We start from the raw sequence: 17,417 nt of genomic DNA on the forward strand, positions 1-17,417 counted from the left end.
TTTTGTTTTGAATTATCTCCACTGTCTATTTTACATACTTGGTTAAATTGGCCTCTGAGTTGTTCAAATAATATAGGCTAGTTAACCATCATTTTTGTTTGAAGATTCGTTGTATAGATAAGCGGTGTTGTCCAGCCTAGAATGGATAAACTGAATACTTTTTCAAGGTAGTTCAATACTCTAAAACATCAAAGCTTTTGTTGTTACTCTAAAACATCAAAGCTTTTGACGTTACGCTAAAACAAAAAAAACAAAAAAATTGCTAAAACAAGCTTTTGTTGTTTGTAAATACACTTTTCCTGTTAGAAATGTCCTGCCATTCTTCAACTTTGAATCGAAACAAAAGCGATCCGAATATTTGATGACATCGAAACTTTTTTTTCATATATTTATGTACGGTATATATAGAATAACTTGAAATTTGGCTCGCAAGGTGGAATTTGGCTCCTATATTAACCTATTTTAATAAAATTTTCATTAAGATAAATAAATCTTTGCTATTATCTTAAGCCAGCTGGACTAAGTTTTATATATATATATATATATATATATATATATATATATATATATATATATATATATATATATATATATATATATATATATATATATATATATATATATATATATATATATATATATATATATATATATATATATATATATATATATATATATATATATATATATATATATATATATATATATATATATATATATATATATATATATATATATATATATATATATATATATGTATATAGAATTTTTCTCGCGTATGATTGATGTTTTAAAATAAAAAAACAGCTTTCATTAAGATGAATAAATAAGTTTTTACCATTGAACATTAAGTAGTTTTTATGAAGCCATTTTAACTAATTTTTTAGATTTTTTTAGTTTCTCATTTTGTTTGTAAACTAAGTAATTAGATTTTTCTAACAGATGATTTATACACTAAAGTAAAAACCAGTTTCTTTTTCTTATTTCTTTCTCTAGCATATTCTTATTAGTATTTTACTGTACTCTAGTGAATGTTTCCTGTTTGTCCATGTTTTTTTGTGTATTTTGTAGTTTAGTGTGTAGCTTATTGTGCTTTTTGTGTTTTATCATTATATTTTTGAGAAATAATCGACAACCTGAATTTCTTGGGCCGAACCACCTTTAGTAGTACTTGCAAATTAATTTTCCAAATTAATTTTCTAGTATGAATAAAATTATGAAAACGAAAATGCGTAATGATTTTTGTTTTTAAATATTCCTAATTTTTTACGATAAGAAGGTGAAGGGATCAGATGAACCCTTATGAGGGTATAAATTAGGTTCTCAGGGGCTCGGACTCCCGAAATCCTTCTTTCTCAAACTGAGACTGAGGCATGTCACAGTTTGATGTTTTTCTAAGAGGGGGAGACACACTGACCAATATCAATTCCTTTGTAGGATTTTATCAAATTTTCCTGGGCTTGGCCAGATTGGAGTATTATATTTCAACGTCATTTTTGTTTTAAATTTAATTTTGAATTTCAGAGATAAGCAATGTGTCCGGTCTTGAGTCTTGGGTTACATCAGAAGAGGTCGCATCTCTCCTCGTCAATTCCAGGGGAATTGAAGAAGACGCAGGGTGGACTCTATCTTTGACCACACCCACCAGCTTGTATGATATTAATGGAGTGGAATTTATACTAGATACAATGAGTGAATTAGAAATGCCTCCTGGACTCCCTATTACGAAAAGTCAATTCTTGAAGTCTGACAGGCGTGAACAAACCAGCAAAGTGAGTACCGTTTAGACATGTATTTATTCGCTCAACTTTAAAACTGGAAACTTGACTCAAGAGTTCATTGACATGCTGTCTTGAATTTTTTTTTTCTTTTTTTTTTTTAACCTGTAAGGCCCTAGGAATTTACTTTCGAATGTTACTAGGTTGTGAAAAACCTTCATTGTCAAAATCCCGTATTTAATACAATCTAATTGTATTTACTTTTATTTATCACAGAGTTTATACCCGACTCTATCAGGGAAGTAAAAGTGCTTCATCAACCAGGGACAAACGTAGGAGGATGCCCCCCCCTTTCCCCGAAATTCTAAATTTTCTTGAATTTCTATGCACTTCCTATTGAAATTATGGAAAGAAATCGGATTTTACATTATTGGACCCTTCTGAAAAAGTTCGATTATTCCCCTCCCCGGAAAAAAAATCATGTGTACATGCCTGTCCCGTAATATCGATTTTGAAAAGTATCCTTGAAACCGGATAGGTGTAAACAAATCAGTAAAGTAAGTCGCTTGCAAAGCTATGTTTGCTTGCTCGTAACTGCCTTGGACTCTTTGTAAAACTTATAAGGCCCATGAAATTTACCAGATCAATTTACCCATTTAGGAAAGTTTAATTTTACCAATTCCTTTTTGCCAATTTTTACCAATTAATTTTACAATAGGCTTGAGAGAACCAGTAAAGTACTGAATAGAAGTACTTTTACTTGCTCGATTTGTTCTGAGATTGTCTTGTAAAACTTGACATAAAGCTCTTTGACGTTTTATAATCCCAAAAAACTTAGCGTATTATTTTACCAACTTTTGATTGGTAAATTCTCTTGTGATTTGTAGTCGGTAAATAGGTAAATTATTGGTTCTTGATGTGGACGTTCTTGATCTTTACCACAGTTTATATAACTATCCAGTAAGTTTACCGCAGATGATTTTTGGCTCTTCATTCTCGGTGCGAACAAAAAACTCCTCCCGCTTATTTCTGCACTTATTGTCCACTTATTGGTTGAGCCGGCCAAGTGGTTTTGTCAATACTTGTTCCGTAGGTAATTATTCTTTGTCTACCCGTGAAAAGATCTAATGCCGCTTATGTTTATATCTGCAAAAACGTTCTCTGGAGCACTCGCACCTCGGTCCGGGTTTTTATAATGGGTGAGATAGGGAAAGATCATACTGGATAATTATATAAACTGTGATCTTTACTCACAATGAAAGTCACAATTCCTTTGAAATTAATTACCCGTACCTGTTTCAAAATCTCTTGTAAAATTTATAAGGACGAAGAAATTTACTGCAGGAATTTACTACAGGAATTTACTGCAGGAATTTACTGCAGAATTTTGTGATAATTTTTGGCACCGTAACTGTCTATAGAGTAGCTATTAAAACTTGTAAGAAGTTTCAAGTTCAATTTAGGTTTTAATTTGAAAACAAAACTTAAAAATACACTTATCACAATTCCCTGTGCATTGATGCCGTTTAAGATCTAAAAAATTCATCGGAAAACTTTTACCGGAAACTTCGAAAGATTATAATAGCTGTCTTGGGTTCTCTTACATAATTGATATTCCCTAAGCAATTTACTACATGGCTTTACCAAATTGGAAGAAACTGCATTGCGATAACTGTCTTGTGTTCTCTTCCATAACTTATAAAGTTTAAGAAAATCGTCACAGAATTTGACAGATTTTGGTCAGCTTCTTTGCCATAACTGTTCTGGGTTCTGTTGTAAAATTTGCATGACCCAAAAAATTTACAGTAGAATCTCACCAAATTGGGAAGAAGTTCTTTGCTATGACTATCCTGGCGTCTTTTGTAAAACTTGCAAGGTCCTAATAATTTACTGTATGTCTTTTTTGAATTTTGACAAGCATCATTGCCATAACTGTCTAGGGAGATCTTGTAAAACTAACTTCTGATGTAAAATCCTACCCCCGATTAATGCATCTTTTCACCATTGACATCTTGCAGTAGCCCTGCTTTTGAATATTCTTGTCATTTTTTCCCGGTGCCCCAGTGACCCATTTTCTCTCCAGTGGATTTATAAGAGGCAATCACAGCAACAACATGTGGTAAATATGGCACCATCCTCCTTCTGACACATAAGGAGTGTCACCGAGGAGTGGCATCAGTATCATTGTTTTAAAAGTACATATATGATATTCCATCGGACGAGCTTTCAGAGGCTTTACTTGGAAGAGCCCAGCATGTAAGATACATTTGACGTATCGTTGCTCGTCAGGCCTTCCTAAAGCAGGGAGGTCTTTGAAAGTTTAGGAATGGAAGGTAGTAGTTGACCAGACGACTTCATAGTCGAAACCAGCGATGCTGATCTCCGTTTCATGGCCCTTCAGCCAGGAAGTACAATTGGGGGATGCACGCCAGCCATCCTGTGGTGGCTCCCTTAGGCTTTTATTCCCCATTGCCAATTCCACATTGTCATGTGGAATATCTTCCGATAGGTGGTTATCCCAAATGAACCTTATCTTATTTGCTCTAGGAGAAGATATAATAGATATTTCGAAAGAAAAAATATGAATTAGTGACACATTGTCAGAGGACGGCTTCATGAGACCAGATAAAAAAATACTTGTATTAGAACATATAATAAAAAATGTTTCAATATTAGAAATTTGGAGTGTCATTTCAAAGTTATTTGATTTTAGTTTTGAACCCGGACCCAATTATGATCTAACCTTGAACTTGACGATACCAATTAAAACTAGGCGTGTCCAAACTTCTTTTTCCCAATGAGCATATGAGATGTTGGAAATTTTCTAAAGTTCAGTTTTGAAGTTTCATTTTCTCACTGCTAATAACTTTGCTATTTTAATGGAATTATAATAATAAATTTGCTATTTTAATGGAAATAGGCTCATACCTCTTTTATTAACAAGCATATCAACCGTATTGCCTGATATGTTTTGTTTATTTAAATATTTTCTCCCTTATTTGCTGTTTTTGCATAATTCTAGAAAAATATAATCATTCGACCAAATGGCGATAAGGAAAGGAGAATTTCAGCCGGTTCTGACAGACCCAATAATAAACTACACGACTTAATTCAAGCAGAAAGCTTTCAACAGCAAAGAAGTCTTAGTCTGGGAAATCTCATGGAAAATAAAGTAAGTTTTTAAATATTGTACACGTTGTTCAGATTAGCCAAAACATCTGCGGACACTCCTCCTCCGACTGACTTTCTCAAAGCTTCATCCTGAAGTAGAATCAAAATGAAAAGTTTTTACAAAAAAATAAGGTCCTTTTTGAAATAGTAAAATTAAATTGATTGCGGATGCAATTAATGAAATTATTCAATCAATGCAACTATTGCAATTATTCAATAAATGCAATTATTTAGTTATTCTAATTAAATTATTCTAATTAAATTGAAAGCCACGATTGCAATCATTCTAAGAATCATCTATTTTATTTAATCTTGATTGGTATTGTAATTAACTTATTTTTATTGTTTGTGGCCCTCTTATTTGTGGAAGTATTATAATGAGAGAGGACTAGTATAATGAGAAATGAAGAGAAAAATTAATTAAAATATCTCACTGTGAGAAAAAATCTCATAGAAATTTCAATTCAATTTTCAATTTTATTTGAATAAAAACATAACACAAACATCAATAACAATAAAGATCCTAGGAAAGTAAAGTAATTTTCTAAATACTGTGTATGTTTTTCAGCTAGAGAAACCGGATTTTAAAAAATGCTTAAATATATATATATACTCTGATATATACATATATACTACTAACTACTACTAACAACTCACCGCAGCACCAAGCCGCATGAGGCCAACACAGCTACGCACGCTCCTCCTCCATCCCAATCTATTCAAAGCCTCCCTTTTTACGCCCGCCCTTGAAGTTCCCATTTCCTTTAAATCTTTCTTTATAACGTCCTCCCACCCGAGACGGGGACGACCTCCTTTCCGTCTAGCCCTAGATATATATATATATATATATATATATATATATATATATATATATATATATATATATATATATATATATATATATATATATATATATATATATATATATATATATATATATATACTGTATATAATATAATTAGGATCTATTTAAAACACGCTTTGACATCCAAATGCACTCAAAAGTCACAAAAAATGCTGCAACCCAGAAAAATTGAAGCTTTTAAGTAAACCGCCAAAATGGAAAATGGCAAAATTTAGTTTGCCAAAAATGGTTCGTTTGACCAATCCAGCTTTAGGAAAGCCCCCAATAGGGTGAGAAGAGATAGAAGATAACTTATGAGCTGTATTGGAAGGAGTAAAAAGTGAAGCTCCAAGGGGAGAGTAGATGAGGAGTAGGTGAAGCTGTGTTGGTGTTAGGTGGCTTCATGCTGCAATAAGTTGTCAGCAGTCGCAGGAGTAGTAATTTTGTCGTTTTAGTTTCTGGTTTCTTTCTGGTATTTTAAATTAAAATCAAGCAGTTGTGGGCATCAAGCCATGGCTAATTGTAGAAAAGGCCAAGACAGATAGTTCGTCTGAGGGAGAGGCAAATCAAGCTTAAGTCCTTTTTAGGAGTGTGTAAAAATGATATCATTTCATTTGTTGATGGATAAGTCTATCTATCATCCGTCAATACGCCATTCCTATGGCGGAATCTTTATTTTAAAATTATTTGCTTGTAAATAAAAAATATTAGACTCAATTATAATTTGTTTCAATGAATTCTACCTGCCTGTCCTATGCATCACGTCAATATTTTAAGGGTGTCATTATAAAATTTTATTAAGTCAATTTCAAGCTATTAACTTTTACTGTATGCGACTCAATCTTTGAATGCATATTGGCAAAAAATTTCAGTAGATATATTTTAGTTTAAAAATAATTTGTTCTGATTTACGCCCTCAGAGGCTTAAATCTAAACAAATCTGCCAAGTGGACTCATGGGCACTCATAAGGGAGGGGGCACCGCCCCCTGGTAATGATACTGCCTTATTTTTATATTTTTGTTCTGAAATTTCTATTATATAGCATTAAAAGTGCTATAAAAAAAAAAAAAAAAATTAGACTCAATTATAATTTGTTTCAATGAATTCTACCTGCCTGTCCTATGCATCACGTCAATATTTTAAGGGTGTCATTATAAAATTTTATTAAGTCAATTTCAAGCTATTAACTTTTACTGTATGCGACTCAATCTTTGAATGCATATTGGCAAAAAAATTCTCAGTAGATATATTTTAGTTTAAAAATAATTTGTTCTGATTTACGCCCTCAGAGGCTTAAATCTAAACAAATCTGCCGAGTGGACTCATGGGCACTCATAAGGGGGGCGGGCGGGGGGCACCCGCCCCCCTGGCTGAATGATACTGCCTTATTTTTATATTTTTGTTCTGAAATTTCTATTATATAGCATTAAAAGTGCTAACTAGACGAGGTTTGCCCCGCCCCCTGGAATTCAGCTTATGGGCGCCCATGAGTGGACTCCATTGAAATAACATAAAACATTTATTTGTCTTTATATAATTTAATCTTTTATATATTTTTTACCACTGGGTGGGGGGTGGGATAATCCATTTACTGGCTACAATAAATGTCAGAACCCTAGAGATTTTTAATTTATGGACATTTATTTATTGTTATTTAATTAATGATTTGTTATTAATTAAAATGTTTATTAATTATTAATTTATTCTAGGATCCAATCAACGCAGCAAAGGTCAATGTGTTTGGACTATCAGGAAGCAAGTTGAATGAACGCTATCTATCTACAGAAAAATTAACATCAGCAAGGCCAAAGGAGTTAAGCTGGTCAAGAGCCCGCAAGTATAGTAATGAAATTCAAAGTTCTTCTGAAAGCGAAGCTGGAACTGATGCTTGGAGTTCCAGACAACCTTCCGTGGAAAGTTCAAAGTAAGTTTTTTGTTCTTTTTATTTGCTCTTTTGTTATTTGCTCTATTTTTAGCACATCTTTCTTAAAGTAAATTATGGATAGAATCCTGATTATTAGTGCCAGAAGTTGAAAGTGAATTGTCATCCATTCTCAATATGTAATAAGAAATTTTTTTTTATGAATTATGTGCTGTAGATATTAAATTTGCCATGTTCTTTGCATTTTTTTTTGCCTTTTGGTCTACGATAATATATTCGGCATCTTATTTATTATTGTAAAAAACGTAAATAATGTCTTCTTATTTTGGGCTGATGGCCTAATGGCTCTTCAATGTCATGGCAACGGCTCCTCATGGCTCCTCATTTGCTACAACGGTGACTATAGGGGTACAGAAATTTGTTTCCCTCTAAGAAGAATCATTTAGGAGGGAGGGGAAATAGGATCAGATTCCCTGGGCGCCGCAGCTGGAGGCCCTCCTAAGCTTTCTCGTGTTGCTGTAGTTTCAAACCAGTCGTATTTCCTGGGTCCGTTTTTGGATGTCATAAATCTCTTATTCTTTTCTTGGAATACGATCACAAACAGTCTAATCCTAAGCCAAGTTACTCGTTTTGGCTTGGGCTGGTTGTAAAAATTTTTCGATTTTTTAAGTTTGTCTCATCAAAAAGAACTAAGCGATCTAGATTTTCAAAGATGCGGAGGGCCAAAGCAGAACCAAAATTGTCATTTTTATTTTTACTTTCAACTCTCATGGATTTATCTATTGACATCTTCTGTTCATGCCGTCGTTCCTCCAGCTGTTGACGAGTCCGGTCAATGTAAACCTCTCCACGTGAAATGGGACTCTGTGAACATTGCTACCAGTATAGGGTCAGTTCTATCCTTTCCAAAACGAGGAAAACTTTCAACATTTAGTTCATTCTTGAAAAAAACTTAGAGATTATGTTTCTTTAAAAATTTTCAAGTTTGTCGCTGAGTTTTGGGATGTATGGTAGAGTGGTAAATGTTTTGTTTTCAATTGCCGGAGTAATTAAAGAAAAGGGGATAGGTCCACTATTTTCCTATTTTACATTTTTAAATTTCCATCTATGGTATTCTCAATAAGTTTGACTGGGTAACCATTACAGAATAAAATATATTTAACATAGTCAAATTCAGATGCTACATGACAGATTCTTATAACTCTGTCGGCTAAAGAGATTACCACCCCTCTTTTCACAGAAGCAGGGTGGTTTGACGATAAATACAGACAAAAACCATTGTGAGTGGGTTTTCTATAGATGAAAATTCAAGTTTAGTCGTATTTTTTGGAATTAAAATATCTAAGAAAGGAGGCTTCCCCGAATTTTACAGCTCTAATGCAAATGGAAAATTTGAATTCTAGACACAAATGAAAGCTAAGAAACTTTAATGTCAACCTTATCTGGCTATTCAGTATCAATTTCATTAATTCTTTTTAGTTCAGGGTCAAAATGGGGTGCCTCTGTTTCGCGCCTTATAAATAGCATAAAGGTAGTGAAGATTTATTCCAAGATGGACTTATCTCCAGCAGCGTGAATAAAAAAATTCCAAGAATGTAGCAGAAGTAGTATTTCTACTTAGAAATTTAGAGTTTAGACCCGGGTGGGGTATTTATAGGGTATTTCTAAGGTCTGTATTTCTATTATAGAAAAAAATCTGAAAACCTGAAAAAAGCTTTCACAGGCCAAGTATATCTGCGATATATTTGGTCAATGGTCATTTTTGTTATGACCAATTTTGTCAATTCAATGGTCAATTTTATTATTCTTTTTAGGTCAAGGTCAAGACAGGGTGCCCTCACTACTCTTGATTCACCCCATATAAATAGTCGTGACGGTACTGGTGACTCTGATTTCGACATGGACTCATCTCCAGTAGCAGAAATAAAGGAATACAAGACTAGACATGGCCATCCGAGGTTTGTGAAATCACAGCAAATGTTCAGAAAGAGTAAAGGAGAAAAAGACTATCTGAGATCATCTGCTCATTCCGACACCAGTGAAGCTACTTCTCTAGGTAAGTTTTTATTATCTATTTTCAAATAAATAGTTTTTTTACTCATAATAAAACAAATTTTGACCTTTACCTTTAGCTGAGGCAAAGTCTACCAGTGGGTTCTGATTTGTCCCTGGACGCATGCTAAATTGGTCCCTGGATACTGATTGGTCCCTGGATGCGTGTTAAAGCGTGGAAAATTTTTCTCACAAGAGCTATTCTCAGCTCACAAAAGCTGAGGTGCATGCACTTCCTTGGGTCTTTCAAAAATAAAATTTAAAAATAAGCTTGAATCTTCTTTTTAGTTTAAACAGATGAGATAGTTTTACGTCCAGGGAGGAAGGGGGGAACACTAATGCTGAGGTTATTTGATTTTATTTATTGAGGAGGCATGTGGTTGTGTCAAAGATTGAATTGGGAACCGTACTGCATGTTAGTTAAAAATTTCTTAGGTTTATGGTTCGCTACGTGCGTTTTGTCAGAGAGCAGTGAATTATCAGTAAATTTATTTTCTTTTTTATGTTTAATTATGGTGACTTTTTTTTATTTATTATTTTGTTGACGTTATAAGAAAAAAACACACGGTTCGGAGCAAAACTTTCTTTTCAGTAAAGCGCAAATGACGTTCTGGTCTATAGAAAGCTCGGGTGCGTTCGCCCTTCTCTAGTTTGTGGTAGTGTCCGTTTGTTTAACTTTGAAGTGATTATTTATCGTAATTTCTGTTCGTTTTGGTGGCAGTTTGTGGTAGTGTCTGTTTTTTTAACTTTGAAATGATTATTTTTCGTAATTTCTGTTTGTTTTGGTGGCAGTTTGTGGTAGTGTCTGTTTGTTTAACTTTGAATTGATTATTTATCGTAATTTCTGTTCGTTTTGGGTTTCATTTATTCATTGACAGTGGTGTATCTTAGTTTTAAGCTTAAATTACTGTTTGACTTTATTTCTGCTCGTCTTTTTGTCTAATTTAGCTGTTTTATTCTCTTTAAAAAAAAACATCTTTGGTGGCAAAAGTTCTTTTTATTTAATTAATTTTAAAAAATCTTTTGAAAAATAAGGTTTTCAAGGAAAAGCAAAGAGCCATATTAGACTTTAAGACCAGCAGAAAAAAAGTCCTGTAATAATTCAAACTCAAAACGACCGGAAATTACTATTAAAGTAATTATAATTCTATATATTAAATACTATCAAAGAAAAACCAATTAAATAAAATTCTTTTTAATTGATTATTAGTTAAACTTGACTGAGCCTTGACCTTGAAATCAGTGTTTCTTGGAGGCTACTTTCATTACATTTAATCCTCAACTCAGCTTGTTGAGGAGGAATTTTGTTATAGTAGATTTATAGCAAATACATAAAAGGAGTAGGCTGGTGCAGAGGAAGAGGGCTGGCTCATATTATAGAGGTCGTTGGGCCAAACCCATACGCTCTGGAAGTTCTTCAACCTGTCCTTTTTTCTAAAATAAATACAATAAAGACAAGAAAAAAAGAAAGAAACTTAAATCCTAAAATGACGACAAATTTATCAAGTGGAATTTATTTTAATGACCGAATAGTCATTCGGTCATTTTATAGTCATTTTAATGTCATTTTATAGTCATTAAAATAGTCATTTTAATGACCTAATAGTCATTCGGTCATTTTACAGTAATTTTAATGTCATTTTATACTAATTAAAATAGCCATTTTAATATCATTTTATAGTAATTGAAATAGTCATTTTAATGACCTAATAGTCAGTCGGTCATTTTAAAGTCATTTTAATGTCAGTTTATACTCATTAAAATAGCCATGTTAATATCATTTTATAGTAATTGAAATAGTCATTTTAATGACCTAATAGTCATTCGGTCATTTTAAAGTCATTTTAATGTCATTTTATACTCATTAAAATAGCCATTTTAATGTCATTTTATAGTCATTAAAATAGTCATTTTAATGACCGAATAGTCATTCGGTCATTTTAAAGTCATTTTAATGTCATTTTATACTCATTAAAATAGCCATTTTAATGTCATTTCAAAGTCAATAGTCATTCGGTCATTTTAAAGTCATTTTAATGTCATTTTATAGTAATTAAAATAGCCATTTTAATATCATTTTATAGTAATTGAAATAGTCATTTTAATGACCTAATAGTCAGTCGGTCATTTTACAGTAATTTTAATGTCAGTTTATACTAATTAAAATAGCCATTTTAATGTCATTTTATAGTCATTAAAATAGTCATTTTAATGTCATTTTATAGTCATTAAAATAGTCATTTTAATGACCTAATAGTCATTCGGTCATTTTACAGTCATTTTAATGTCATTTTATACTCATTAAAATAGCCATTTTAATGTCATTTTATAGTCATTAAAATAGCCATTTTAATGTCATTTTATAGTCATTAAAATAGTCATTTTAATGACCTAATAGTCATTCGGTCATTTTACAGTCATTTTAATGTCATTTTATACTCATTAAAATAACCATTTTAATATCATTTTATAGTCATTGAAATAGTCATTTTAATGACCTAATAGTCATTCGGTCATTTTACAGTCATTTTAATGTCATTTTATACTAATTAAAATAGCCATTTTAATATCATTTTATAGTAATTGAAATAGTCATTTTAATGACCGAATAGTCATTCGAATAGTTGAATTGATTATTTTTTATATACATCGGCTCATGTCGGAAAACTCAATTGATCTATTCCACAAAGGACAATAATTGGGCTACATTTAGTAATTTATTATTGAATTAATTTGGTTTTATTAATTTGGTAACTATTGGTTACAATGACAGTCAAAACGATTAAATTACGTACTAACGAACGCCACCTTAACAGATGCTTTATTTATAGTTTATTTACTTTCAGTTTTCTGTCAATGATTTATATTTAAATCACTTTCCCTATAACCTCGGGAAAGCGATAACGAATGTGTTATTTTTTCTCGGAGAAAAAACTGTAAAAATGACTCTTAACTACATAAAAATTAGTCCTCGATAGATTTGATGAAATAGAGAATGTCACAAACACATAAAAAGGGCATGCAAGCGAAGTTGGCTTACACATTTTAGTGTATCTTGTAGAGTATGGACTAATGTCCAAAAAGTAAGTTAAGAGAAATACGAGCTGAGGAAAATGTCGATGCAATATCAAACTTTCTAGATCCTCGAGTAAGATCCTATGTTACACATATTTTGCATTATTAATCTTTTTTGGAAGGGGGGGGGGGGTAAGAGGATCAAGTTTTGGGGGTTCAAATCGATAAAACCTAATACCTGTACCAAAAATAGGCTAATAAAATATGACAGTCACAGATTAAGAAAAAGAAGAAATAAGCCAATTAATAAAATCACTAAGTTAATAAAGAATATAAAATAAAGAGTAGATTTAAAATAAAACATAAATGTGAAAACAAATTATAGACATATAAAATAAAAATAAGCATAACCAACTTATTTGTAATAAATATAAACTAAATAAAGCAAATACACTGATAAAGGAAAGAGATATGGAACTTAATTTGCTGCTTTGTATTTAGCAGCACAGACATGCCCACATTTTTTTGCATTTAAAATATAAATTATTAAGAGTTTGGATAAAAATAAACACTTATTATACGTTAAAATATTTTATTCACACATAAGCTAGATACCAAATTTTGGTAGTGAAACTTCTATTAACTGAAATATTACAGTGTGAACATCTTTTTACAAATGGACTTATCACATAAAATTACTTTAAAGATAAAAATAAAAATACGTTCACCTAAAAATACTGCCAAATAAAAATTGACATGTCAACGTCCAATGGCTCGTCTAACGTGCAACGTTATCGTACTAGATACACAAATACGGTAACAAAACCCATATTAACTGAAATATTATATCGCGCACATATTCTTACAAATAATAATTTATTTTTGACCCACTAACAATTATAAAAAAAGTGGAGTAACAAAAGAAAATAAAAAGTAAAGACATACAAAAACAAAAAACATGCAAAACAATATCAATATAAAAACTACAAATACAAATCAAAACGATCGCACAAGAGGATGAAAAGGACCCAACCGCTTGCAGGCCTCATCTTTTAACTTGGAGTCCAACTTGTTATATGACGTCAATATATCAGTTGCATTAAACATTCGAATAATCTTACGGTTTCTATACCAACGAGGCAAATGCAAAAGATATTTACAATAACGGAAATACAAAACTCTAATATCCTGCATATCATTATTATTAAAAAATGGGCGCAAACCTGATAGAAAAAGAATAGAATGGTCGCAATATGTAGAATAGAGTTTAGCCAATGCCTTACGAGAATGTCGGCCGCGATTTGGGACAATTTTAGCATAACCTGCTTTAAGATTATTCTTAATATCTGCAAGTGCACTAGCACGGATAGCTGAAATAGAAGAGCAGATACTAATCCCGAGTCAACACAACGCAGGAGCCAGCTTAACTGAAAAAGAACTACAACTCAAATCACTACTTGGGTTTTTAGCATTGAAAACTAAATATTCACATTTTTCAGCATTAAGCACGAGGCCAATTTTTTCCAAAACCTTTGAAACAAACTGGGTAGACTTAGCTAGGGTGAATTTTGAACGGCCAATAAGTAATAAATCATCTGCATAATCAATATAAGATAAATTAGTTAGACCCGTAAAACACGACGGAAAAATACGAGGAAGCACAGGGTATAAACAAGCATTAAAAAGGTATGGTGACAGAACCCCTCCCTGCCTAAGTCCAGACCGAATTGGAATATTACCAAAAAAGATCTCTCCTGACCGAAGTCGAACATATGAATTTGCATACCAGAAACGAAGGACACATATAACAGATGAATTCACTCCAAGCTGTGTAAGAGAATACCATAGTTGGCTGTGACAAACCGAATCAAAAGCTTTTGAAATATCTAACGCATATAAATGAACTTCAGATCCATCTTTTTGTGCTTGAATTAAAAAAGAAGTAAGAATTCGATGCGCATCTTGGCATCCTATATTTGGTTTACACCCAAATTGATTGGACACATAATCAACATTTGGAAGAATTTCAGGAAGCAGGACATATTCTAAAACTTTGCTCAGTGAAAAGGCTACCGTAATGGGTCTATATGATGCGCAATTAGTTGGATCTTTCCCAAGTTTAAGAATCGAAATGACGCTCCCGCAGCAAAAAGAATCAGGCACCAAAGACGTACATAGACAAATTTGAAATAATAACTGCAAATGATAAATCAATTCTTTCAAATCAATATGAAGGTGAAAAACACTAATACCATCAATATCACATGATTTAGATTTTAAATTCTTAACACAACGAATCACACGGTCAGCAGAAACGGGAGGTACATGGCCTTGGTAAATTCTCGCAGGTAATACATAAGAACAAAGGCTAACAAACTGAGAGTGAACCGCATAATTCATAATATTAAAAATCTTATTATAATGATTAATCCAAGAGGCATTAGGGATCCGATCGGCATTAGGAGGTGAATCAAATTTCGCAACATTAATCACTTGTTTCCACTGACTAGAGGTCTTCGGAAATTCTACACCATTTTACCTTACTTTACGAAGATAACGTTTAAACTCCAACTTTGTTGTTTAATGTCAATAAGGTGACCCCTTAAAGGGTGGCCGCACGCTACCCAAATTCTAAGCCACAATTTTGCACGATTTTTCACAATTTTTAAATCAGGATCAGATTTCCATATTGAGCCTCTAGTCTTAAGCTTAAAACGACAAAGCGGGACAGCCACTTCTTCAGCTTTTTTCAGACAGGAAACAATCTGGCTGTAATATATATTCAGCTGAACTCGAGCTTGTGGGGATATAACACTGGTACAGAGTCAATCAAATGGAACTTTAATCGTAGACAGAAGAAGAGCAAGGGTAGATAGATATAGAGGCCAGTCCGCTTTATTCCAGTCTCTTTTGGTTATCCACTTTTTGTAATTAGTACATAAGGTCTGTTCAGTCCGAGTCGTAGTTGCCATGGTGACAGTGGCTGAAAGGGGCAGATGGTCATAATCCTGTTCATCCTGGTCAATGTGAATATTACTAATAGAAATACCAGAAGAAACAACACAGTGATCAATATCAGACAATGAACCGCTATTATGTATGTATGAATGGGATGTATCTTTATCCAAAACCCGATAGCCATTAGGTAGCGAATCCAAAAATTAATCAGTTCGTCTTGAGGTAGAGTTTATATCACAGTTCATATCGCCTAAAAGGATCCAATCCAATCCATTACTCTCAACACTAATAAGAAGGGTCTTTAGCGATGCACATGCTTTGGTATACTTTGTTAGAGAGGGAAATGATCTTTGGTCGCAAGGGAGGTATACATTAATAAGAACTAGGTTAGCAAGACGGATTGTAATGAAATAATCACATTCACGATAACACACAGGGTATAGTGGGAGTAGTTTATGTTTTAACACGCAGGCCAGCCCGCCTGAACGTCTCCCAGAAGTTTTTCGGGCACTTCTAGTGAAAACCAAGTGTTCTTTACTCCTGCGAAGGGAGTTCAAACTCACCAAAGGCAAAAGATGTTCTTGCAGAAACAAAATGTCGAAATTAGATAATTTCTGGTTCAAAGAATCATCCTTATCCTTCGTTCCATTAATGTTGAATGAGCATGTATAATATTTAGTTTTAAGAGTTATTTCCATTCGTGACTAGAACGTTTGGCTACATTAATACGAAGCATTTTGCCTTGTAGTGAAAACAAAGCTTGGTTTTCGTGACGAATAGTGCAGTTAGGGGTCGTCTGGTACGGGGAATTGCGGGGTAATTCATGCTCTTCTGCACAGCAGGAGCAACGCTTAGGGTTATTACAAGAGGCCTTCAGGTGATTAGGCGATTGGCAATTGTAGCAGCACTTTGGTGGACGCTGGAACTCATGAACACGGAAAATCTCATTACCAACTTTCACGCCAAGCTTCAGTGCATTAGCAAGAGCAATTGCATTTTCAAAAAACACATTAGCAGCAAAAGAATGCCCAATCCGTTTTGCATCCTTAATATTGACACAGCCAATTACCATGCTAACGTCAAAGACGTTTGATAGACCTTCCACAGTACCGTTATATTTTGTTTCATATACTTTCAAGTCACAGTTGCGCATTACAGAGGGAGCAGAATCGTAAAAGTCCTTAGCAGCAGTCTGATTAATCCGCACCACAAAATTATTGCCGGAGGGCTTTATGCTATGAATACATTCATGACCAGGTATAAGGTCAATCACTTCACGGCGTTCTACAGGATTAATAAGGTGAGATAGAATTCTGAAATGACAATAACGGCCTGATTATCAGCGATTGGCTGGGGCCTGGGGTCACTAAGAGGAGGGAAATTTAGATCATAAGACACAATTTTCTCACGGATTTGCTTGAGTTCGGAGTCATTGCTTAGAAGCCTTGATGCGAGGCTTTAATATGCAGCGGCTGGAATGACAGGAACCTCGGTAGGCAAAATAATCACGTAAGTAGGCAAAGTAAAATCATCAGACTCGCATTTCTGAAAGGTCTCAATTATATCCTTTATGTGACGGTAATTAGCTAGATCACCTTACCGTCGAGGCACTCATTCGCCCACGACCACTCGAGACCATAGATCAGTTTTAGCTATCATAATAGACTTTTCACAAAAAAAGTCAGCCGCGTGTTTGGAAATAATTTCATTGTCCGCTCCTGCATGAACATTTGACTACACAAAGTCTAGCAACGCAGAAAGTACAAGCTTCATCAT

At 33.3% G+C, this 17,417-nt stretch overlaps 1 protein-coding gene across 1 annotated transcript in view; it reads left to right on the forward strand.

The window, feature by feature from the left end:
- Positions 1-17,417, forward strand: part of LOC148953711 (unconventional myosin-XV-like) — a 548,203-nt gene that overhangs the window by 238,500 nt on the left and 292,286 nt on the right. The window contains exons 22-25 of the mRNA XM_089108456.1: positions 1,525-1,772; positions 4,741-4,890; positions 7,444-7,658; positions 9,431-9,672. Of these exons, the coding sequence (XP_088964582.1) occupies positions 1,525-1,772; positions 4,741-4,890; positions 7,444-7,658; positions 9,431-9,672 (855 nt within the window). The remainder of the gene's footprint in view (positions 1-1,524; positions 1,773-4,740; positions 4,891-7,443; positions 7,659-9,430; positions 9,673-17,417) is intronic.

Source organism: Artemia sp. Qi Xiang Cuo, chromosome 3, assembly GCF_049724085.1.
Source record: "Artemia sp. Qi Xiang Cuo chromosome 3, ASM4972408v1, whole genome shotgun sequence".
NCBI lineage: Eukaryota > Metazoa > Arthropoda > Branchiopoda > Anostraca > Artemiidae > Artemia > Artemia sp. Qi Xiang Cuo.